This window comes from Manacus candei, unplaced genomic scaffold (assembly GCF_025592945.1).
Source record: "Manacus candei isolate 608988 ecotype Guabito, Panama unplaced genomic scaffold, ASM2559294v1 h1tg000074l, whole genome shotgun sequence".
Taxonomy (NCBI): Eukaryota; Metazoa; Chordata; class Aves; order Passeriformes; family Pipridae; genus Manacus; species Manacus candei.
The window spans coordinates 2702524-2724363 of record NW_026138122.1 but is presented as its reverse complement, the minus strand read 5'-3'; the positions used below and the strand labels follow the sequence as shown (position 1 = coordinate 2724363).

Sequence of the window (21840 nt, the reverse complement as noted above, 5' to 3'; positions counted from 1 at the left end):
ATACCTCCAGAGAGCAGGCAGCAGAAGGCAACTACATTCTAGTTTATCATTACTGCTAGCAGTATGCTAGTTGCCAAATAACTGCAAATGTGTTGTTCTGTAGCACCACTGAAGGGACTTCATACATGTGGCTGTATCACTTCTCCTGGTGACAAACGAAATGTCCTTGCAGGTAAGCTTTTTCGTTTCCAGAGCAGGCAAAGTGAGGTATTCAGTGCCTTAAGGATTTAGGTATAGCAGCAGCAAAACATATTTTTGAACTCTGACACAGCTCCACAAGCCTGCCTTTACAAATAGGAACACATTATTTTCTTTTCTAATTACTTTTTTGTCTCTCTGGACTCAAATAAAATGCAAGTTCAGTAAACAGCTAAATGAAACTAACCAAAGACAACACACACAGATTCTCATACAGTAAAGTTACCTTTTGAATTGTATATATTTTTTTTTTTCTTACTTTCACTCTCCATTGCTAAAAAACAATAGAAAAATGTTGGTGCTGTGAATAACTTTACAGTCAGTTATACTTTACTCAGGTCACTGCCATCACTTAGGGAATGCACATTGAAATTTTCTCAGGTGAATTAAATAAAGGATTTCGTTTATAACCAAATTTTCACTATACTAACATTTTATAATACTGTTGATTCTAGAGGAAATCAATCATACTTTAAGAAATGTACAAGAAGGTTTCTACTGAAGACAATGCACTTGATTACCAACAGAGAAAAAGAAAAGGGTTTAAAAAGAAACAGGTAAAAAGGGAAAATAGAGAATAAAGGGAAAGAAGCAAAGGGATAAAAAGGAGGAAGAAAAAGAAAATTGTAAACCTTGAAAGAGAATTCAAGACATAATATTTGAATAGCACAAGGTTTGTAGTAATATTACAAAACAGCAAGTAGAAATTATCTATGCTACTGTCACAAAGTATGTAATTTGCTTTTTAAGTTTCAATCAAGGAAATATCAGGAGTAAAAATATTCAATACATCATTTTACTTAACAAAGACTACATTTGTAAACTTCATACCTTTAAAAAAAAAATTGATGTGTGCATGTGTGAACCACCACACAAATATTTTAATATGCATTTGATTAGCAGGCAGACACAAAACCAGCACTAATTCTAAAAAAAATTTAAATTATTTTAATTGTTGTAAGATATTACAGCATGAAAATTAATCCTAAAATTCAATTTACTTGTAAAGAAATACCCTTGAAGTGGATAAAAATAGAATTTTTTATTTTAAAACCTCATAAATAAATTAAATGTCTTTTCTAAAAAGCCATTTATACCAAAATTAGATGGATTTTCCTACTTAAAGGGTACATGAAATGACTACATCAGTTGAATGTTAAAAGCTCAAGGTCTTCTCAATGGTTTCATTGCTAAATATTATGCCAAATATTCCAAAAAAAAGCTTTATAGTCAGGAAAAAAAACCTGTTTTCTTTATTTCAGCTATAACACAGAAGACAAACAGTGGACAAGTGTGAAAAATTGCATGACAGGCTCTGTCTCTTTCAGGCACTTTCATAACTCTGAAAATAACATGTTCAACTATTTATTTGAAAGGTAAAAATCCTTCCCTTTAGGAATTCAAATTTCAGGAAATTACGCATTCTTTTAAATGAATTATCACTCGACTAGAATACCAACATGATGACGAGATGGGTCCCAAGGAGAAACAAGCAGTCCATTCTATGACTCCAAGTTGATACAACAACCTTTCTGGAAGGCACCAGGTTCCTGGCATACGTTGTGTGACTCCTTGAGGAAATAACCCAGTAAAAGGACACCTCATCTCAGGGAAGCACCAACCTCTGCTTATGCATGGCATGGAAACAGCACACTAAAGGCAACAAAACCAATGGATCACAGGTCAGGATACACAATACAGTCTGAAGGAGGAATGTCATACTCAACCCAAATACACAATAGCACTGAAGAGAACAGATGTCACCTTCTTCAAAGCAAATACTGAAAATTAAACCTAAGCAACCTCAGGGCTGTTTTTTTACATCACCAGCCTTCATCAGGGCCTTAATAGCTCTGGCCCTCATCTCAAGCTCCAGAAGCTCCAGCTGTTGTGCTGATGGCTGAACATCTTCTGATGGAGGAACAGCTAAGGTCGACGCTTTGGGCTCCTTTGGGCTGGACTCTGCCAACCCCAGTATCTCATTCACACTTTTCTCAATGTCCTTCTGAAGGTCATCTATCTGACCAGCTCCACTCCTGACAGTGTTTTCTTGCACATCTGGGCCATCTTCTTCATTGCATGGGCCTTCTATGTCACTATCATATGCATCTGCATTTATGCTGAGGACATCACTATCTTCTCCCTTGCCTGTAACACAAACACAGTAATCACACAGTTGCCTAATAGAACTGTTTTTATTTCAACTTACAAAACCATTTCTGCTTAAAGTACTACTCTACAGATTACGAGAGGGGTAAAAAGATCTATGATTATAAAACAACCAATTCCTATTCTTTTTGTCCTTCAACTTTTAAGGCTGATCTAATGTATACAATTGCTAATGCATTTTATGCCAATTTAAAAGAACATGCTGTATAGCAAAGCAGCAGTACCAGAAAAATTTATTCTATCCTATGAAGTTACATGACCTATTTTCCTAACTAAAACGTCTTAAGATATCACAAGAAAGCTTCTGCAGTGCAAAATTGATTATTGTTTATTATTTCTTAAGTAAACTTAATTTTCAAAATGCAATTGCAAAACTTATTCTCAACTATTTTATGTATTTCAAGGGGAGTGGGACACTGTAGTCAGGCACAGCACTAAAAATTAATAGAAAATCCACTTATAGTGCAACTATTCAGAATCTATCAAAAGTATTCCAGATGTATTTAACTTGATAAAAACATGGAGGAATTTGTGGCTTTGGCTTTTAATGGTGGCTGAAAGTTGAAGTATGTTTTTAAAAATGTGCTTAGAAGAGGCAGTGCAATAAAACAAAAGCAAAGGTCTAAAAGAACCTCAGTAGATGTTCTCACAATCCAGATACAAAGACACTTCGGCCTCAGAAGTTATTACTCCTTTACCAACCTTCGGATCTGTGGAAACTTACAGTAGGATTGGTTCCTTCTTAAAATAAATAATGTATATTCAGATGATGGTAAAGTTACTTATTCTAAAGACTTTATAGTAAATAAATCTTCATAATATAGGAAGTCTTAATATATATAAAGACTTCTTTTGGTAAAACCATTTTTATCACTTGCACAGGGGAAACAAATAAGGCTTTAGAAAAATATTACCCTTTCTTTAAACATTTTAATATGCCTTTAGGTACCCACATGCATTTGGTTTTAATCCATGAAAAGTGCCCAAAAACCTTAGGAAAGATCTATTTTTCTCGGGGTTTACAACATTCCTGCCATCATGTGGGTGTGAGGGAAAAAAAAAATCAATACTGGCTACTTGAAAAGCTATAAATGCAATTCCTCTGCTTAAAAAACAAAGGAAGGGAGGACCAAAATATCTCAAAATGGTTTTATAAATTATACATTTTAAAACATTAGTCCAAGGGTTTTACTAATTCAGGATTAAAGATTTTTTTTTACTATAGATACTTCAAAGAAGATATTCAGATATCCCATCCTGATCACTCCATGTCAGGCTATGATTTGTTACAGCATTTAAGTTCAGATTTAAGAATACTGCACATTTACCCTGAGAATGTACTCCTGATTTAGGATCTTAAATAGTCATTAATCTAGTACCTCATAACATGGGTTTATTGGATTACAAAAACTGGCCATAATACTGGTAAATACAGTATATTTGGGAAAATACACAGCTAATGTATGAGGCATGTCCTACATTCCAATCAAAGCTTAGAGGAAAGCAAATTCAGCTCATGCAAATGTGTGATAAGACATAAAAAGAAGTTTACAGATAACTTTTGGTCTTTGTTTTTTGGAAGACAAATCACAATTTTGAAGCAACAAAATCTAAAACCCTAAAATATAAACAAAGGTACAAAAAAAATCCTCCTCGCAGCAGTGTATATAAAAAGTACTCATAAGATGAACACATCAGGGTCTTCTTTTGATCCTAAGTAGTCTTGACCTGTCCCTACTGTGACAGTAACTTCAAGATTAATATTTCAGTTTCAGATGCAGCATTTCACATACTACTTGAGTTACCTTTGAATATTATTTTTTCAACTTGACTTTGCAAGAAAGATCAGAAGCAATGGGAATCAACAGGATAAAGAAACAGAAATTCTGCTGCCTTGCTGCACTTTATCAGTCAGCATTTACCTAACATGTTCATCAACCAGGGATCAGAAAGCTAGGTGCATCAATGGATCATAGTTCAAAAGCCTAAAAGTTAACTTCTGAGGATACTCATCCTAATTCACTGCCAAAGTTAAACTGACTTTGTACTGAATCTGGCTGGGATGGAGTTAATTTTCTTCACAGCAGACTCCATGTTGCTGTTTTTGGACTTTTTTTCTGAAACAGTGTTGACAACACACCAGTTTGGCTAGTGCTGAACAGGGCTTGCACAGCCTCAGGTCTTTCCCTGTTTCTGACTATGACCCCACAGAGAGTAGAGTGGGGTTGTGCAAGAAGCTGGGAGGGATACACAGACAGGACAGCTGAGACAAATTGACCAAAGGGATATCCTCTTCCATATGACATTGTGCTCTTGACAAAAGAAGGAGGAAAGAAGGAGGAAGGAGAGATGTTCAGTGTTATGGCATTTGTCTTCTCAAGTAACTGTTATGCTGAGGCTCTGCTTTCTAGGAAGTGGCTAAAAATCTGTCAGTGGGAGGTTGTGAAAAAATATCTAATTTTGCTTTGTTTCAGTGCACAGCTCTTGTTTCACTTGTTAAACTTGCTTCTTAAGTTTTTCTCATTTTACTTTTCTGATCATCTCCTATACCCTACTGAGGAACAAGTAATTGAGAGATTGGTATGTGCCTACTGCTGGCTGGGCTCAGCCCACCATAGGATTCTTTTTGGAATTAAATGGCCACATTAAGAAGAAACAAAACATTAAGTCCTTCATGATTGTCCCAAACTTCATAAGGATGAGGAAGGTGGGCAGAACAGTTATGTGTTCTATTCAGAATTTGGAACCTCCACTACTGTATAAATACAGTGTTCCTACAAGCTTATTAGTCTACAGATGTTTAAGGAGCTAAGGGGCTTTATTTTCCTCTTTTGCAGCTGTATTTTTACTCAGTAGTAAAGATCGTGGCTGGCATTTCTTATTATCTTTTTCATTTTGATAATTTCTACTTTTTCCTTCATCTACATTACAAAATTCACTTTAACACACTTAATTTCATTTTTAAATTTTATTTTATCCGCTTCTGCTTATCCTCTCATTCTATCCTTTTCTTCCCATAGCATCTCAGGCTGCAGCACAGCAGAACGATTGGAGTTATACTTTTTAACTTACATTGATATTCTTAGTAGCTCTTTAAAGCTAACAACTTGAGTGGAGCCACTGTTATTGTCCAAAGCCATCATGACACTTTGGTTGATTAAGTCATAAAAAACACCTATGCAATCACCCGCAACCATCATCAATTCCCTTTGATAACACAAAAGTGGAAGAAATCTGCAGGAAATCTGTCAGTTCTAACATCCCTCCATTTAGTACAGCAAGCAACATTTAAAGGATTCCTCACAAAGTCATAGCAACTCACTCCTAAAAGTTTTGATGCTTTTATTATGACTCTTTCCTTCTCCATTTAACTCCTGTCACTAATTGCTTCAGAAAAGAACACATTTCACAAAGTAAATACAAAAGACACCTCTTAGAAAAGCATTCTAAATTGTGAAAAAGAAGTTGAAAGACACAAATAATGTTACATTTGTGCAGAAGAGAAATCAAGCTTAGAAGAATTTGCAACATTCTCTGATTGGAAAAGCTATTTCTGATGTCTTGCATACAGCTAGTCCAAATGAAAATAAACATACTGAAACAGAAACACCTACAGTTCTAGTGCTTCATGCACAAACTAATACAAGCAGTTATTATTCAGTGCGGATTTAATGACTGAAATAAAATAAATACTGCTACAGGTTAAAAATACTATTTCCTTGTGTAGGAAGTACTCAAATGTGCACCACCAACTTACTTGCCTTTGCATCTTCTATTCTACCAATCACTGAATGTCTCACCCACTATAATTTTGCATTTAAAAAGAGAAAGTAGAGAAGACAAAACGTTCATCCTCAGTGGTTCAAAGACTTGAGTGTGTACTTCTATTGGCACTGATTTCAAGTAAAATATGCCAGTTAACAGGAGTGGTGGGTGTCAAGCACCATTTTGTTGGACCTTGGCTCTACACAATCAAAAAAGGAAAGGTATCATATATCAAGACTGAAAAAAGTGACTAAATTACAAGCAGTCCTTTGGCAAACAATTATTATAATGGATTTGTATGAATGCAAAAACAAAGTACTGTAGACTCATATGATCATTTCAGTGTAAAGTAAAACTGACACTCGAATTCAGCAAATAGTAATAGCAGTATTAGCAATCACCTACACATCAATAAACTTTAATGACTGAAGTTCCTCTTCAGCTGAAAAACAAGATATGAAGAGCCAAATGACCATTGTAAGAACTTTACTCATATCCGGAAGCTAAACTAGCAAATTTTGAAAAGTTGCAATTTGTTTCTACCCATAAAAAACTCTCCACTCCTACAGACTTAAGAAGCCAAAGTTCCTACAATGTCTTCTTCAATGCTCCCATCAACTTTTCTGTAATTGGGCTCAGGGCCAATGTTGTAACCCTACATCAGCTTATTTCTAAGAGAATACTTCTCTGTGATTGCAGCTACTATTCACAAGAGAGCTGTGCATAACCTGGAATCAGTCACTGAGCAACACTGAGAAAATGAAATTTCAGCTTTCTCTACTGCATACCTTGTTTTGATTCCTGACCTTCCAGTTTGCTGTCTTCTCTCAGAGAAGAAGTTGAGTCTATACTGTTGTCCTGTCTGGAAAAAATTAAGAACACACTGTAACCAGCGTAACGCACAATTTAATGTAACTTTTTAAAGAAACTAAAGAAATTATGAGGTGGTAGGCCAATAAGCCCACTGCAGGGAATCAAGGAAGAAGGAACATACAGAGTGTTAATCTGAGCAATTGAAAACACACCTTTTTTTTGCTTTGCCTAGTTATACACAAGGATAAAGCAATTATTTCCACTACATCCTAGCCTTTCAGCGTAACTATCCTCAGTGGTTACAGCTGAGGAACCACAGCTTCTCACATTAGGAGCTTTTCCCTAAAACTCGACATAAACTGTCACAGAGTTAAACGATTTGAAAAAACAACAGTTTCTGCTGCATTCAAATACTATTTACTGTTTTACTTCGAAAGTAAAAAGTTACTTTCATGAAGTTATAATTAGCCCACCACTACCTAGCTCTCCAAAACAACAATCTCATGGTTTCACAAAAGGATACTTTTAAATATTAAACTGCAACTGAGCTGTTACATTGTATCCAGTACCTGCATTTCTCTAGTCCGTCTATTTAAAGATTTCTACCCTTGACTTGTAGCGTTTCAATTGCATTGTACAAGGGATAAGGAGGAGACACTTCCGTGAAATGTTCATGTACTTCACACACTTAACACCTATTAGTTATAAAAACTGCGAAAATACAGCGAAACATGCAGGAAGGGCACAGGTGGAAGGACCCAGCAGCACAGGATGGATTTACGTTTATGCCATTTTTAGTGAGCATTTTAAAAGCAGAATTGCCCATTTCCTAAAATGGTACTGCTGGTGTGGCACTGATTTCATATACAGTAATATGGAATCAGTGCAACTATCTTGCCTGTGGGAGCTTAATAACACTATAAAAAGGAAGCAGTACTCTGGCACCACAGATGTAAATACGATGACTAATTGTCACTGGGTATCTGTCGAAGGGTCTCGGCTTGAAGGGGCAAAAAGGACGGACGACACACACGAGGATGGTGAGACAAAGAGATGTCTGCCTGCTCAGCGCAGCAGGCAGCCTTTTATTAGGTTCTCCCACTTCTACTTTCCCACACACACAACACAAACACATTTCCACAAAAACACTGAGGAATGCGCATCTGCACTTCAGCCACACAGCTCAAGGCTGTGTCCATGGGAATTATCTAACCGGCTCCACTGCTCCCACGGAAAATGGCCTAACACCCCGCAACACTCCAAACTCCTCAAGCTTCAGTTGTGGGGCTGTGACTTCACCCCACAACTAATAACTTGTTTTTCAGTAGTGGCCTTAAGGGTCTTCCTAAAATCGAATACTGATCTACTTTCCCCATGCTCTTCAAGTTGTCTTTTTTTCCCTAGGTGTTCAACATTTATGTCAGGGAGGAGAACACCGTAATACTCCTGGACATCCTGGTCTGAGAGGCAGCTATTTTCACTTCTATTTCTTTTTCTGAAGTAGCAAAGGCTACAAATCAACAAATTCTTTTTTTTCTCCCACCTTTTTTAGCCATTGGAAAATAAATGTGTAAAATAGTATACAATAATTGATTATGGAAAATGTGAGCTATTTTCATAATGCACACAGCACCCCAAAAAATAGATTTTTTAATGTTATGCACCTCAATAGAAGACAGACAAATGTACTGCCCAATGCCATTACAATAAACTGAGAATAGACTATTTACTGTGACAAATTTTTCTCAGAACTCAGTGGTATCCTTTCAGCTTGTTTTCCTACTTGGTCAACTCAACTGGAAACTACAAAGAATGAAAAATGTACACTTCTTCCAAGATTTTCAATGTCATGCATCAGTATGCAGATGCTTGTAATTCACCCTCAAACCTCAGGCTAGTCTAGCCAACAAGTAGGACGAGAGGTCTGGGAGTAAGGTATCAAATAGACTGGAAAATCAGAAGGTGAATTCCTAAAATACACCAGGCCCTGCAAGCAGGCAAATTCAGGGACCTTAATGGAGCACTAAACACTCCAGAGATCAATAGTCTGTCAGCTACTGGGGACAATCACAGGCCTGCACCTGCCATTGGACAGGCCTACATGCACAAGGAGGTCTGATCAGCAGCTGGAGTGGGGATACAAACCTTGTGGGCTTGTGTGCCAGCAGCTGGGGAGAGCTGTGAGCTGTATCGGATCTAGTCCAGCTACCTGGAAGGAACAATTTGATTTTTTCTTTTTTTCCTTTTTTTTTTTTTTTGGTAAACAATTCCTAGCAGTTTGTTATACTTAGTCACCTATCTCTTGACCAAAATAAGGTTGTGATATACCCTTTAGCAGAAGCTGCTTGGGCTGCCCCTGCTCCTACCCCATCCTCCTTCATGCACATGGTTCATCATTTTGAACTGAGTAGTCAGCTCTGCACTGGAGAGCAATATGTCACCAGAAAAAGCCCAAGCTTGCACCAGTAGCATCAGGCAACAAATTTTACATCTCTGGTACCACCTTGAGATCTGATGAGGAATTATAATCACCTCTTTGACAGAAAGAGGTGATTGAACCTCTACAGTTCAAACAACAGCTGTGAAATTATCTACACCCATTTTAACAGCCATGTAAAAAGAAATTATCAACTGAAAAAATTCACACACTGAAACTTGTAAAGTTTCCTCCTGTTTCCTTCATTCTATCAATGATTATACCAAAACCACATTCCATAAAAGACTACCTCCTTATGAGTAAAAGAATTTTTAGAACCCACAAGTACTTTAACAGCACATTTTACTCTCTCAGAATTGACAGGATTGGACTGTACTGCTGGTGAACCTCCACGACTTCCTTTCACAGGCAAGCATTTTGCACCATCTACTGGCCCACCAGATGCATTTCAGTCCAGTTCAGTTTTGCTTTCAATTTGTTAACCTTGTTTAATTTGTTTGCTAGTGAAAAAATATTTTTCCCCTAATTATCTATACTGTGGTTTAGATTTAAAAAGAGGTAGTACAATATCTTGTCTTCAAACAATGGGAGTAGAAGATATGCTAATCTAAAATTAAGGGACAGTACACAAATTTAATACCCTCTTCTTTCATGCTATGCTAGTGACAACAGTAATTCAGAGTTCCCTCTTTTTATCAGCCTTTAAAGATACTTCTCCCTCAGGGATGACAGTTAAGTTCAAAGTCCCTCTTCCAAGCAATAAACTCAGCATTTTTAATTTATTTTTTTAACAGAACAACAATTTCGCAGTATGATCTTTTCAGCAGAAAGAAGCTAACTACAGTTACAGTTTGTTGATGACAAATGTTGTAAATTAAATTTACCTTGTTTTATGTAGAGCATACATTTCATATTGGCATGCTCCACACCAGTGCAATGCTTACCTGGGTTCACACATGTAGATTCTGTATACCATTTGTTACAGGAATTTGCATAGTTGTCAAAGACATTTGGGTTTGAGGGTGAATTCATATCACAACTCCAGTAGATTATGCAAAGTGAGGTAAGACAGCACCACAGGTTAGGAAAAGGGCTACTGGCCATAGGCGTGGATGGCTAAGGATTAAGACAGTAGCACTGCAGTACTGGTGTCTGGGATACCAAGTTTCAGTGGTAACTGGGGTTGGAGACCAGGAGGGAAAGTCTTGTGAGGGAAAAAAATATCTTAATGAAGTGGACTAGAAGAAAGTCTGAAAACATGAGAGACAGTCATGCTGATACTTTCTTTACGGGGCTTTCAATAATCACTAAGAAACATTCACCTAAATCTCCTGTGTGAGGCTTGAGTTCAGTATCTCTGCTATTCTTGACATAAAGATGATGTACTGTCGTGAATTAAAATTTGCCTTTGCACTTAGTTCCAAGTCTAAAAAACATTTCTACAATCCCAAGTCCTTGTAAGATTCTTGCCAATTTTCATTCCAAGGATAGTTTTCAATGACAAATGAGAACTAAAATAATTATCAGGAAGCAATTAAAAAAAGTAAGGGAAAAAAAGTTCTCATAAAGTAGTGTTCCTTAAGAAAGGTATCTCAAATGACAGATGCTAATCAAATAGTTTAATGAACTATAAAAGTTCCCTCAGTCCTTCTATAGATGTTGTTTGAGGACATCACAAGAATAGAAAACACTGAACCAAATTAGCCAAATGCTAATGTATCTGTTCACTGGCTCATGTAGCCTGTTGTTTCAGTGATTCCAAATGGTGAATATAACCAAATTGTCCCCCTGGGGTAAATACCACATTGCAGTTCCATGCTTGTGAACAGCCCAGTACCCAGGAGCACATGCTAAAACAAGGCAAAACTTTAAACTGCCAACCTTTCTAAAAGAAAACAAGCAGAAACTGCACTTATGACTGCAAAGCAGTAAAAAGCCTATAAATTCTTTAAAGAGCAAATATTAAACTTCAAATTTTCATTCAGTGAAAAAAATAAGCCCATTAAAATTTTGAAAGCAAAAGGTCATTTGTTTACACACATGTGAACATATGATGACTATAATAATACTAGCATGCTTGTTCTTTCAATTATGTTTTACTATTACAGCATATAACTTACTTTCATTCCTTCTGCTGGAGGATATTTAAATAGCTGCATTTAGGGTTACAGGAAAGAAATAGCTCAAGAACATACCTCTTGAATGAGGTGGGAAGAATGACTATTTGGTTTCCCAAGGCATTATTTGGCTCCTTTCAATTAAGTATCTGAAATTTAACTGGAAGCTTGGTATACGGTAATTCTCCTGGTTTAATGGTACTCCATTGCAGAAAGTAACACAGAAACAGTAACAAAAATCTGAGAACTGCATAGACAAAAATCTATACAGAGCTCACAAGTAATGAAGTAATTTATTGCAACAGCAATTTCCAGTTACTGTCAAAAATAGGCCCTGTCTCTTCAGTTCTTCTGCACAGTTATTGCAGGATTTCTAGTGCTTGACATAGAAGAAGCTAGTGACAAAAGAGCAAATGTTTTACATGTTAATGGAAGCATGTGAAGCTTTTATAGAGCTGAAAAAAAAGCCCCAGGACTTCCTCTTTTGGTGGCAGAATGAGGACATGTGCAAAAACAACAAAAAAAGGAAGATCCAATTTACACTTAGATGTGATACCACCCAAAAGCGTCAGATAAAGATCTGAATTCTGCAATTTTCCCTGTACCTGGAGAAACTTCTCTAAATCCCTGCTGCTTTTAGCTGTTGGAGACAAGAAGCAGGTCTTTAGAGACAGAGAGTCATTTGCCTATTTTAGGGGAAAAAAAAGACACAGTTCAAACTGTACCCTTCTAAGGAAGCCTGTAAATTTTCATACACTTGTAATTTCTTGAGATGTATTGATTAAAACTTTCTGGATTTCTGTTGATATATGCACATTTCTGAGGTTTGTCTGTTTGGGGTTTTTTTAAGGACAAAAATGAAAAAAACAAATTGATGTTTCCATCAGCTAATACATTTTGGATTAGAGTAAGACTTGGTATTCACTTTTTCCCTTTCCACATTTACGCTTCCATGAAAACAACTAATACAAGTCAGACTTAAAACAAAAAAGCCCTAATGCTTTACTTTTGCAACATTAATAGAACGCAGGAAAAAGAAGTCAATCACATGAAAACCACAAGTAATGAAGACAATCTAGGGAGAACCAACAATAAGAATACAAACAGAGAAACTGCCTTTTTTGTTATGAAAAGTCTTTTCTCTTCTAAGAGAAGATAAATTCACCCACTTAAACTCAGATTATAATTATAAATATACTAACAACTGAAATTGTTAGCAATGCAGCATTCACTATTTTTTCATGATTGCATGTTTAGCTTCTCTGCCAGCTGACTTGTTGCTGAAACACAGTTTCTGAAGTTTTGTAAACTTGCATTTATAATTATTTACACACAGGTTGCAAAGAAGCTACCCTAACACCCAAAGATTAGCCCTAATTAGTAAAAAGGGCTTGTTACCATTTACAGTTGTAAAAGGATAATACTAGTCTACTTACTGAGTGCTGGACTTTAACATAAAACCTTAACTTTCTTTGTTTCCTCCTATCCCTTTATTTTTCTACCATCCAAACAGCTTTCCCATTTTGTTTTTTTTTTTAATGCTGGCACACAGCTGAACCTATGAGCCACGGTCCTCAGACAGCACCCATGTGTATAGCACACTATTTTTTAAAGGCAGAAGAAAAGCCACAATTCCTAAACCAACATACCTTGCCTGCCCAGTTTGAAGGGGTCTGAAATCTTAAACTCTCAGGATAGAGACAGAGATACAAGAGCAGGGGGCACCTCAAGCATTGTTTCCAAAAGGAAGCAATCTGCTCCATAACTATGATCAACATCTCTCATTCTTTTACTTTTTTAAAACACAATTTTTTCTTGATTTTGCTGTCAGTTACTGAAACCTTCCTACTTGACACAGGCGAATAGGTTAAGTGTCTTCAGATATCCACTAGTTAAAAATGGTAAATCCTTCTTGCTTTTCTTATTTTATTGTTTTATCCATTAATTCCCTCTTTTTAGATTTTTACCATCTCAAATAATTTTCACATAAGCAAGAATTTACCCAATCTACTGTAACTAAGGGTCATAAATACAAGTATCAACATTAGCAAACATCTTTTAGACACAGACCCACCTCACTGAAACCCAGCAGCACTAATCCTGCCATAACTCTCGAAGATAAAGAACATTTAATATATTTTGCAATAGTAAAGAGCTTGTGAATTAGGCCTTAAAAAACGCCCAACAAATCCAACATATAATTTCTCCAGGAATCAAAACCCTGAGGCATTTTTCATGGTTTATTTAGCCAAAAAGTTTGTCTTCTCATTCTATTTAGAACTTTGCTGGCAAAACATCAATCACTTAGCAGAGACTCCTTTACATAAAGAGACCATATATTTAGCATATTTTGTAATTTTTGATTTTCTCTATTTGCTTTTTTAAACAGTCAGCAGAGAGAAATGTCCAAATTAAGAAAACTAACTTTCATGTGTCCTAATACAGACCCTATTCACAGATCATGTAAACAACAAATAGCAAAGAGGGATACAGTGACAAATGGGCTCCAAATGGAACCTTAAAAGAAATAGTGTCAGAGGGTTTGAAAACTGTATCATGAGAAAAAAAATGAAACATAATTTAGTATCACTCTGTTTTCTTGTGTTTATATGATGAGATGCGATCAAAGAAAATTACTTCATTCAGTAACTGCATAGCCTGTTCTGAATCAGACAGAATCAGAAGTTAGGTCTCCGTTAAATAAAAATACTGACCAGAGTGTGAAATTTGGATTACTACCAATAGTAATTTGGATTACTGTTACTACTACTGTTCCCATTCAGTAGGTTTAGATAAACCAACAAAACCAGCAGCTAAGAGGTACTTGAATCTGCCCAATATTGGTGTACTGTCTTGTACTCAAAGATTCATTAAGTGTGCATTGAATCTGTGGACCAGCTGAAACCAGGTCAGTGCTGAAAACACAAAAGCTTATTCATCTTCTAGAAGCAAATTAGCCTCCTAAGATTTGATGTGTTGTGAGTGATAACTAGTAACTTTCTTTTCCCCTTCACTACTTCCACAGAAACTATCAAACAGGTGAACTCTTTCTGACAAAGAAATGGTCTTTAAAAAACAGACAAGCATTTTAAGAAAACGTTAAAAAGTGTTGGCCTCTACAAAAGTGACAGATGTCAAGAATAAGAAACCGGAAGCCTCTGCTGTTGAGAAGCCTCTGTTCTTGAAATGCTACATTCTACATCATCCCTAACAGAGGACACTGAGTGTCAGTGCTGCTTCAGCTGGGGCAGGATGAAGGACCAGAAAGAAAACAGAAGGGATAAATCTCAGCTGAAACAAAAACACACAAAATTCACTGACCTAAGTGGGAAGGGGTTACTTAACCTGCTTTAGCTCACACAAAGAGAGTTAACCTAAATCAAGAGCCCTCTGTTGCAGGCTTCAAGTGTGAACGTTTAAGTACCACAATTCAGCTGATGGGTAGTATGCCACTATGAACCCAGTTATGTGCTCAAGACACATTTAATGTTATAAAGTGACAAATTCCTTTTTGTAAGTTTAGTGCTTGCCAGTGGTCACAGATAACTGTCATTCAACTGGAGTAATTACTTCATTAAGGATATAGCACTAGGGTTTTTCAATGATATATTTGATCATTTCTTATGAAAAATCTCTGTATTGTTCAGTCTTCTTAAAGTAAGTTTAAGTGTTTTTTCTTTTACTCACTGACTGACTGAATCATCTCCAGTCTTGTCTCCTCCATTTGTCTCCTCGTCAGTATCAGAATCAGCTCCCATCCTGCCTAGATATACACAGTTTCAAACACGAAAATTTAGGAAGGTGATATAATTAATACTACATAATTAGGCTTACTCTTAATTATTAACTCTATTACAATTAGCAGAAGAGGATTTTTTTCCCAGTTAAAGCATAAGTTCTAAAATTAGACTTCATCAAAACCAAAAGCCTTATTTGTGAGCTTTCTGCTAGCCACATGGTTGACATTTTTCATTTATACTGTATTACAAAAAAACTTATTAGGTGTTCCTAGCACAATACTAGAGGTGCTAAGCACAGGAGACAGAATTAACAGCATGATACTCCACAAAACTCAAGACTTGAAGAGTTCCACTTCACTGAGAAGACAACAATATGTTTACAAATAAATTCTATAGCCTTTAAATGTCAAGTGGAAATTCAATAAAATAACAAAAAGCTGGAGTGTCATATCCTTAATCCAAGTACATGAACTGTGTGTCCTGATGGAACAGAGGGACTATGTACACACTAATATGTACTTAACAGTGTGTGTAAAGATGTATAAGTATATAAAGCAGCTAGAAAGAGTATAAATCCTGTTGAGGCAGACTATTCTCTGGTGTACAGTGGAGTCTAGAAGTTTAATTCATACCTTCAAGTATCTTCAACAGGTTTTTTTCAGATAACAGCTCCAACTGCTCCATGCAAAGTCTTTTGATTTCATCCATGGAACAGTTCTAAGAAAACAGGTAAGACAGACAACAAACTACTAAAAAATTCTGAGAAAAGAGTAATTCTAAACATAAGTAGTACTCCAACTGTAATGAATGAAGAGTTAACTTGGATTGCAAGCCCCTCTCATGTTATCTGCATTGATGCAACTGCTGTAGAAAACTAGATGTTCCAGTTTTGACAACTACCAGAAATAGCATAGGTGTAGTTTTTCTCTGAAAAATTAAGCAATACACAGTATCAGTTACTTGATGTGTGGCTGGGAGTTTCCACTGCAGCTGCAACACTGAGCATTATAAATACCAGACCATATGTGTGAAGCATGGGACAGCAAACAACTGCAGACCTGCTTACTCCTAATTCTCCATCAGTCGGGAGGAAGTGGATGACATAATTAAGCGTGCAAAGACCAGAGCCAACTGTTGAATACAAGTTCACAAACTGAAGAAAATACTGCTATTGACAACACACAGTTGCATATCACAACATTGAAAATAAAAGAAATATGTAAACTGTGATTCATCTCCCACGCTCAATACATCTGTCATACCTCTTGGTGACACAATGTGGTAATTTTGCACTTTCAAATGAGCTATGACACCACATACAAGTACCAAAATTAAGAAGTGCTGAACATACTGTAACACTCACAGTCCTACAGTAGGCTAGGTTCTATACCACCAGGCAATTTCCTTACAAACTCAGTAATGTCTTTGCTTTCGGCTGCTCGACCTCTTTTCTTCTCCCAGAGATGAGAAACGGATGAGACTGTATGCAATTCCATATGTGTTTAAAATGAAGAAATCCTGCCTCACTTATATTAATAATACAACTCATTCGGATTAGTTAAAAACTAGAGACAAAAATTTTAAAACTACTAACATCACACAAATGGCACTTCACCTTCTTCTGTACAGACTGCTAGCTTAACTTATTTTTTTCTATGTCCTGCTGTTCACAAGACTCAAAAGGCATATGTTCAAAGCCAGTAAAACTCTAGCTTTAGTCCACAGAAGTTACAGCTTCAGAAGTTGTTTATCAACACAGGGTTTTATTTTCTTATCAGACACTACTTTAATATCATAAAAAGAAAATCAGCTGACATAAACAGAAATCAACAATTTATTAACAAATCATCATATTAATTACTGAACAACATTACTGAATTTACTCTTTGCAGTTATGAAATTCCTTTTGCACTTAACTAAACAGTACAGAGAGATAGTAAGCCTACAGTTCATAAGCCTACAGTTCAGCAACAGCTGAGCAGTATAAAAAGGAGTAATCAAGAATAACTACAGCAAATCTTTAAACAGTCTCATTTCCAGTCTAGAAAAACTTCTTTACTTAAGAAAAGTACTTGACTTGACAGTGACTTCTTTACTTAAGAAATATACAGGTAGCTTTTAAATTCTAAATCCACTAGACTTAAGAGATGAACATGCTTTGTTACACAAGGATTCAAGATCATAACAAGTATATCAATGTCAAGTTTATTTCGGTACCTTTAAAGTATCAGGCAGCATCCTCTGTAGTTTCTTCTCCCCTATGACACAGAAACATTGTTGAAGCATTTCCTTTTTGTCCGCAATGTAGAAACTGACAGGTTTGAGTGACACTGTGAGATCTAATCCTCCTTCTTCTACATCACTGGGTTGTTCAGTTTCTTCCACTTTTTCTCCAGATGGTACATTGCATTTTGCTTCCTAAAATCAAGGAGGGCAAGTATTGTTTTAACGGTTTTTAGTGAATTAGAGAAGAAACTTACAGCTTCACCTGTGCTTGCAATAGTTTTCCCTTCATAATTGCAAGGTACATCTTAGTGTGGACTTCTCAGGTTCCAAACAGTGTTTCATATTGCAAAGTAACCACATTACAGAAGTTACATTTTTGATTACTGAAACCTCCTTATGTTAGGGAAATTTTTTAAATCTTCAAGAAACAAAGACTACCTGTAAACATTAACTGGGGAATATCATCTGCAAATACTAGCTGCTGCTTACATATGAAGGCACACTTTAAAGCAGAAGAAATCCATCCCTCTGATTTGCTGTGCAATTAAATCACAAGAGTTCATCATTTAAAGCTACCCTGCTAAGATGGAAATTGGCATATAATTCCCTGTGTGACACAGTCTTCAGAGAACAAAGGTGGAGTTAATATTAGAAAATGTATCTTCTATACATCATAGATAACTTCTATGATATAATAATATTAATAATAATAACAATAAACAACCAGCTAGAAATATATTTTGACAGCCTCAGAATTCACTCAGACGTGCATGTACTCGCAGTTTTGTACTCACACTCAAACACCACCTTGAGCAGATTCACCGTGCCACAAGCGTGAGAACCACGACCGGGGCCACCTCTGGGCTTGTGACCCATATGCCTTAACATCCCTTATACCCGGGAAAACACAGACCGGTCTCCTGGGGCGGTCCGGCCCGTGCCTGCCATGGTGCCCGTGCCTGCCACGGTGCCCGTGCCTGCCACGGTGCCCGTGCCTGCCATGGTGTCTGTGCCTGCCATGGTGCCCGTGCCTGCCATGGTGCCCGTGCCTGCCATGGTGCCCGTGCCTGCCATGGTGCCCGTGCCTGCCATGGTGTCTGTGCCTGCCACGGTGCCCGTGCCTGCCATGGTGCCCGTGCCTGCCATGGTGTCTGTGCCGCGCATCTCTCCGGCCGCTCTCTTTGCAGCCGCACCGACGAGCCGCGTAAGAACCCCCCGGCCCGGTGCTTGTGCCGCCAGCCGCTCTCAGACAGCCCTTCCCGCAGCCATCCCACGGCACAGAAAACATGCAGGCTTCCGCCGGTCGGGTCGGGACGCGCCCGGGACAGCGCAGGAGGGACGGCACCGCCCAGACCCCCGGAGCGCCCGCGATACCTCCAGGGCACCGTGGGTGGACTCGGTGCTCCGCCGCTTCCTGTCGCTGCCGTCCGGCCCCGGGGCTCCCTCCGGGCAGCAGGAGCGTGAGCGGCGCCGCTTCTTCTCCTTGGAAGATTTCCTGCCCGGCATCGCCGCGGTCTCACGGCGCGCCCGGGCCGCGCCGCCGCGGGGCGGGGCGAGGCGAGGGGGCACTTCCGGCCGCGGGAGCGGCAGCGCCCCCTGCCGGCGGGCGGGACAGGCCCCGGCCCCGGCCCGGCCCCCGGTCCGGGCTGCGCGGAGCCCCCGCCGGCGGAGGTTCGCGGGGCCGCTGCACCGCCGGCTTTCGGAGCGGCCTGGGGGTGTTTGCGTGTGTTCGGTCGCGCGGTTTCTTGGCGTTAGCGGGGTGACGCTACAACGGTTTCCAAACGTGGGCAGTCCACCCATTCACACAAGTATCTTTGATCTAGGGTCTAGAAAACACGTCTCTGACGTGGAGCGGCTGAGGGAGCTGGGTTTGTTTAGTCTCGAGGAGGCTCGGCGGAGGGACACCTCGTCGCTCTCTACAACCCCCTGAAAGGAGGTTGTAGCCAGGTGGGGAACAGTTTCTTCTGCTGTGCCTCTAAGTGAGAGGACAAGAGGAAATGGCCTTAAGCTGAGACAGAGCACATTCAGGTTAGATATTAGGAAAAAAAAAAAAACAAAACAAAACAGAATAATTCCTAGCGTGGTGAGGCATTGGAATAGGTTTCCCGGGGAGGCAGGGGAGTCACCATTCCTGGAGGTGTTCAAGATCTTCAAGTTCTCTCTCAACTTTGATAATTCTATGATGATTCCATTGTCTGTAACTACTGTTTAATCCTGGCCTTTTCCCAGTCTCTCAACCTGTTTCAGCACTGCAAGGACCTGCATACTTTTCCCTTGCCGGCTCTTAAGCATTGCCAATAACTTTGGAAAAACAGTAACTTTAGTTTTACTGTGATACTTCATGCGTATTGGAGAAGTGAGACACTAGTTTTTTTTCGGGGGATGCAAACAATTAGGAATCACAGCAGAGAAGCCTGTTAAAGGCAGGTGATCACTCTGTGCAATTCAGTCAGACACTGATCAGCCTTCAGCCACCAACCACCAAGATTAGCTATAGAGGGAATTTGGTCTGTTATCCTAAGGAGGACAGTTAGTTGAAAATGAAGACCAGGGTAGAAAAATGTCCATCATTACACGGAGCGAATTGTATTAAGAACCTCCTTTTCTGTGCAGAGATATGCAATTATTTTCTTCTTTATTTAATGCACTGGAGTGTCCATTCTTCTGTGTCTGTTTCGTTTCCCATATTCAAACATGTTGCCTTTTAGTTTGTTACTGTCCATTTTGTGTTGGATCTTCATCAAATGGGTGGTATTGACCTATTTAGGTAGAGATCTGCTGAATGCAAGTTGTACAAAGCTAGTGGTGATCAAAAGTGCTGTCTTCAGATGCATGGGCTGACATTGTTTTCCAAAAGGGTTAAAAGAATTTATTAAGTACCATCTGTCCTTTTTTCAGCAAGTGTGAGTCTCTGCAGAGGTGGATAGTGTCAGAATTGACCCTGATTAGGTCTGTGTTGTTAGATTACCTGGATGGGTGGGAATAGATCATCATATTTATCATCAGAAAATGACTGCCTTAGTGTACTCTGAAGATGGCAGAGGTAATGTAATTAAGAAACATTAATGTAGGGTCTGTGAGTTTGAGATGAAAATGGGATCCCCTGAGCAACTATGAGGAAAATAAAAGGTTAAGTAGTGTATGCTTAGGCATGCAAACTGCATTTTCAATAAATGCAGCACCTACTCATACAGAATACAGAAGCTAACTGGGCATGCTGATAAAAAGATTTCTGATCACAGGCTTCGAATTCTACTGTCAAAAAGGGTAGTTCATATTGAACGCCTTTTTTTCTATGTGTTTGATACAGATCAACAGTGGTGTGGTCCACATTTGCAAATTTATCTTTGCAATTGGAAAGTCTAGAAACAAAATTTCCCACCAAAACTGAAAGCTCAATCTCTACAGGGAATAAACATCAAAAATCCATTGGAAGAACAGGACATCTGAAAACACCCAGATACTCTTTAGGCTGTTAACAGCTGCAATTTGTTGCTGAATGTTTTATTTCACAGTCTACTCAGTACAAATTTTGAAAAGTTGTGAAATGTCTGCTGTTCCTAGACTTTGGATTTGTTGACAGTTTAAAGAGAAAGAGACAAAAAGAGGAAAGTGATCAGAGTATATAGTAGTGGATCACATTCAGCTAAGACAGGTTAACTATTTTTAAATAAAAAAACTTCACACAACTGGAACCAGCAGGTTGTAATATTTCCTAAAGCATTTAAATTTTCCTCTATAGTACTGATCTATGGTACTAGTCTTTATAGATTATTTGAGCATATTACTTTATAAGGAAATGACTGCATCCAATGATTCATGAATGGGTATTTCAATGTACAGTGCTTTTAATGAAATAGGTTTGCAGACTGAAGTTAGTCTATTTGTCTGTAGCCTGAACACAACTGAGTAGCTAAAAGTCTGCATGATTAGGTCCTGATGAGAGCAAGGTGCATCATAATAATGATTTATATAAAACCTTTGTGACACAAGTATCCCAATTTATGTAACTGTAGTGTCCATTTGTCTTGGCAAGTACAGCAGTTGGTGCTGACCTCCGTCAGTTTTGGTTCCTCTTTCAGTTCCCTAAGGCGGCATTTTGTACAGTGTCCTGAGTTCTAGTCCAAGTAGATCCCAGGTATTTCCACTTTATAAAACCCAAGGCATGCCTAACAACAAAGCTTTAACATGAGGTGCTATTATGTGCTGTTTCTTGTTCTAAGAGCTTCCATTCTAGCTTAGAAGCTTTGAATTCTTAGCAGAAGACACAACTTCTCTTTAATGGGCTCTTGAAGTTTCTCAAAACATACTTTCACTATCCCCCAATGCATCAAACCAGGACCATGCAGCACACAGATCAACTCCTCTGAAGTTT

The 21840-nt window shown here is 38.2% G+C and overlaps 1 protein-coding gene across 2 annotated transcripts; it reads right to left on the bottom strand.

The window, feature by feature from the left end:
* Window positions 1-1421: 1421 nt before the first annotated feature.
* Window positions 1422-19006, bottom strand: CAAP1 (caspase activity and apoptosis inhibitor 1). Of its 2 annotated transcripts, XM_051809073.1 has the most exons (6): window positions 18840-19006; window positions 17457-17657; window positions 15872-15956; window positions 15187-15262; window positions 6921-6994; window positions 1422-2346 (listed from the first exon to the last, which is right to left on the bottom strand). In XM_051809073.1, the coding sequence occupies exons 1-6, from the start codon at window positions 18969-18971 to the stop codon at window positions 2003-2005; spliced, it is 912 nt and encodes a 303-aa protein (XP_051665033.1). In that variant the 5' UTR covers window positions 18972-19006; the 3' UTR covers window positions 1422-2002. The 2 variants fall into 2 exon arrangements, with proteins under 2 accessions (XP_051665033.1, XP_051665034.1); XM_051809074.1 differs by lacking the exons at window positions 15187-15262; window positions 15872-15956 and adding an exon at window positions 3321-3397.
* Between the last annotated feature and the right edge of the window lie 2834 nt (window positions 19007-21840).

Bases quoted from the DNA above. Each gene is read 5' to 3' on its own strand.
- CAAP1 (XM_051809073.1), bottom strand. From the start codon at position 18,971: ATGCCGGGCAGGAAATCTTCCAAGGAGAAGAAGCGGCGCCGCTCACGC. The intron at 15,263-15,871 runs GTATGAATTAAA...GTGTATATCTAG, and splicing joins CCTGTTGAAGATACTTGAAG to GCAGGATGGGAGCTGATTCT. The intron at 6,995-15,186 runs GTGAGTAAAAGA...AATTTTTTCCAG, and splicing joins GGAGATGATTCAGTCAGTCA to ACAGGACAACAGTATAGACT.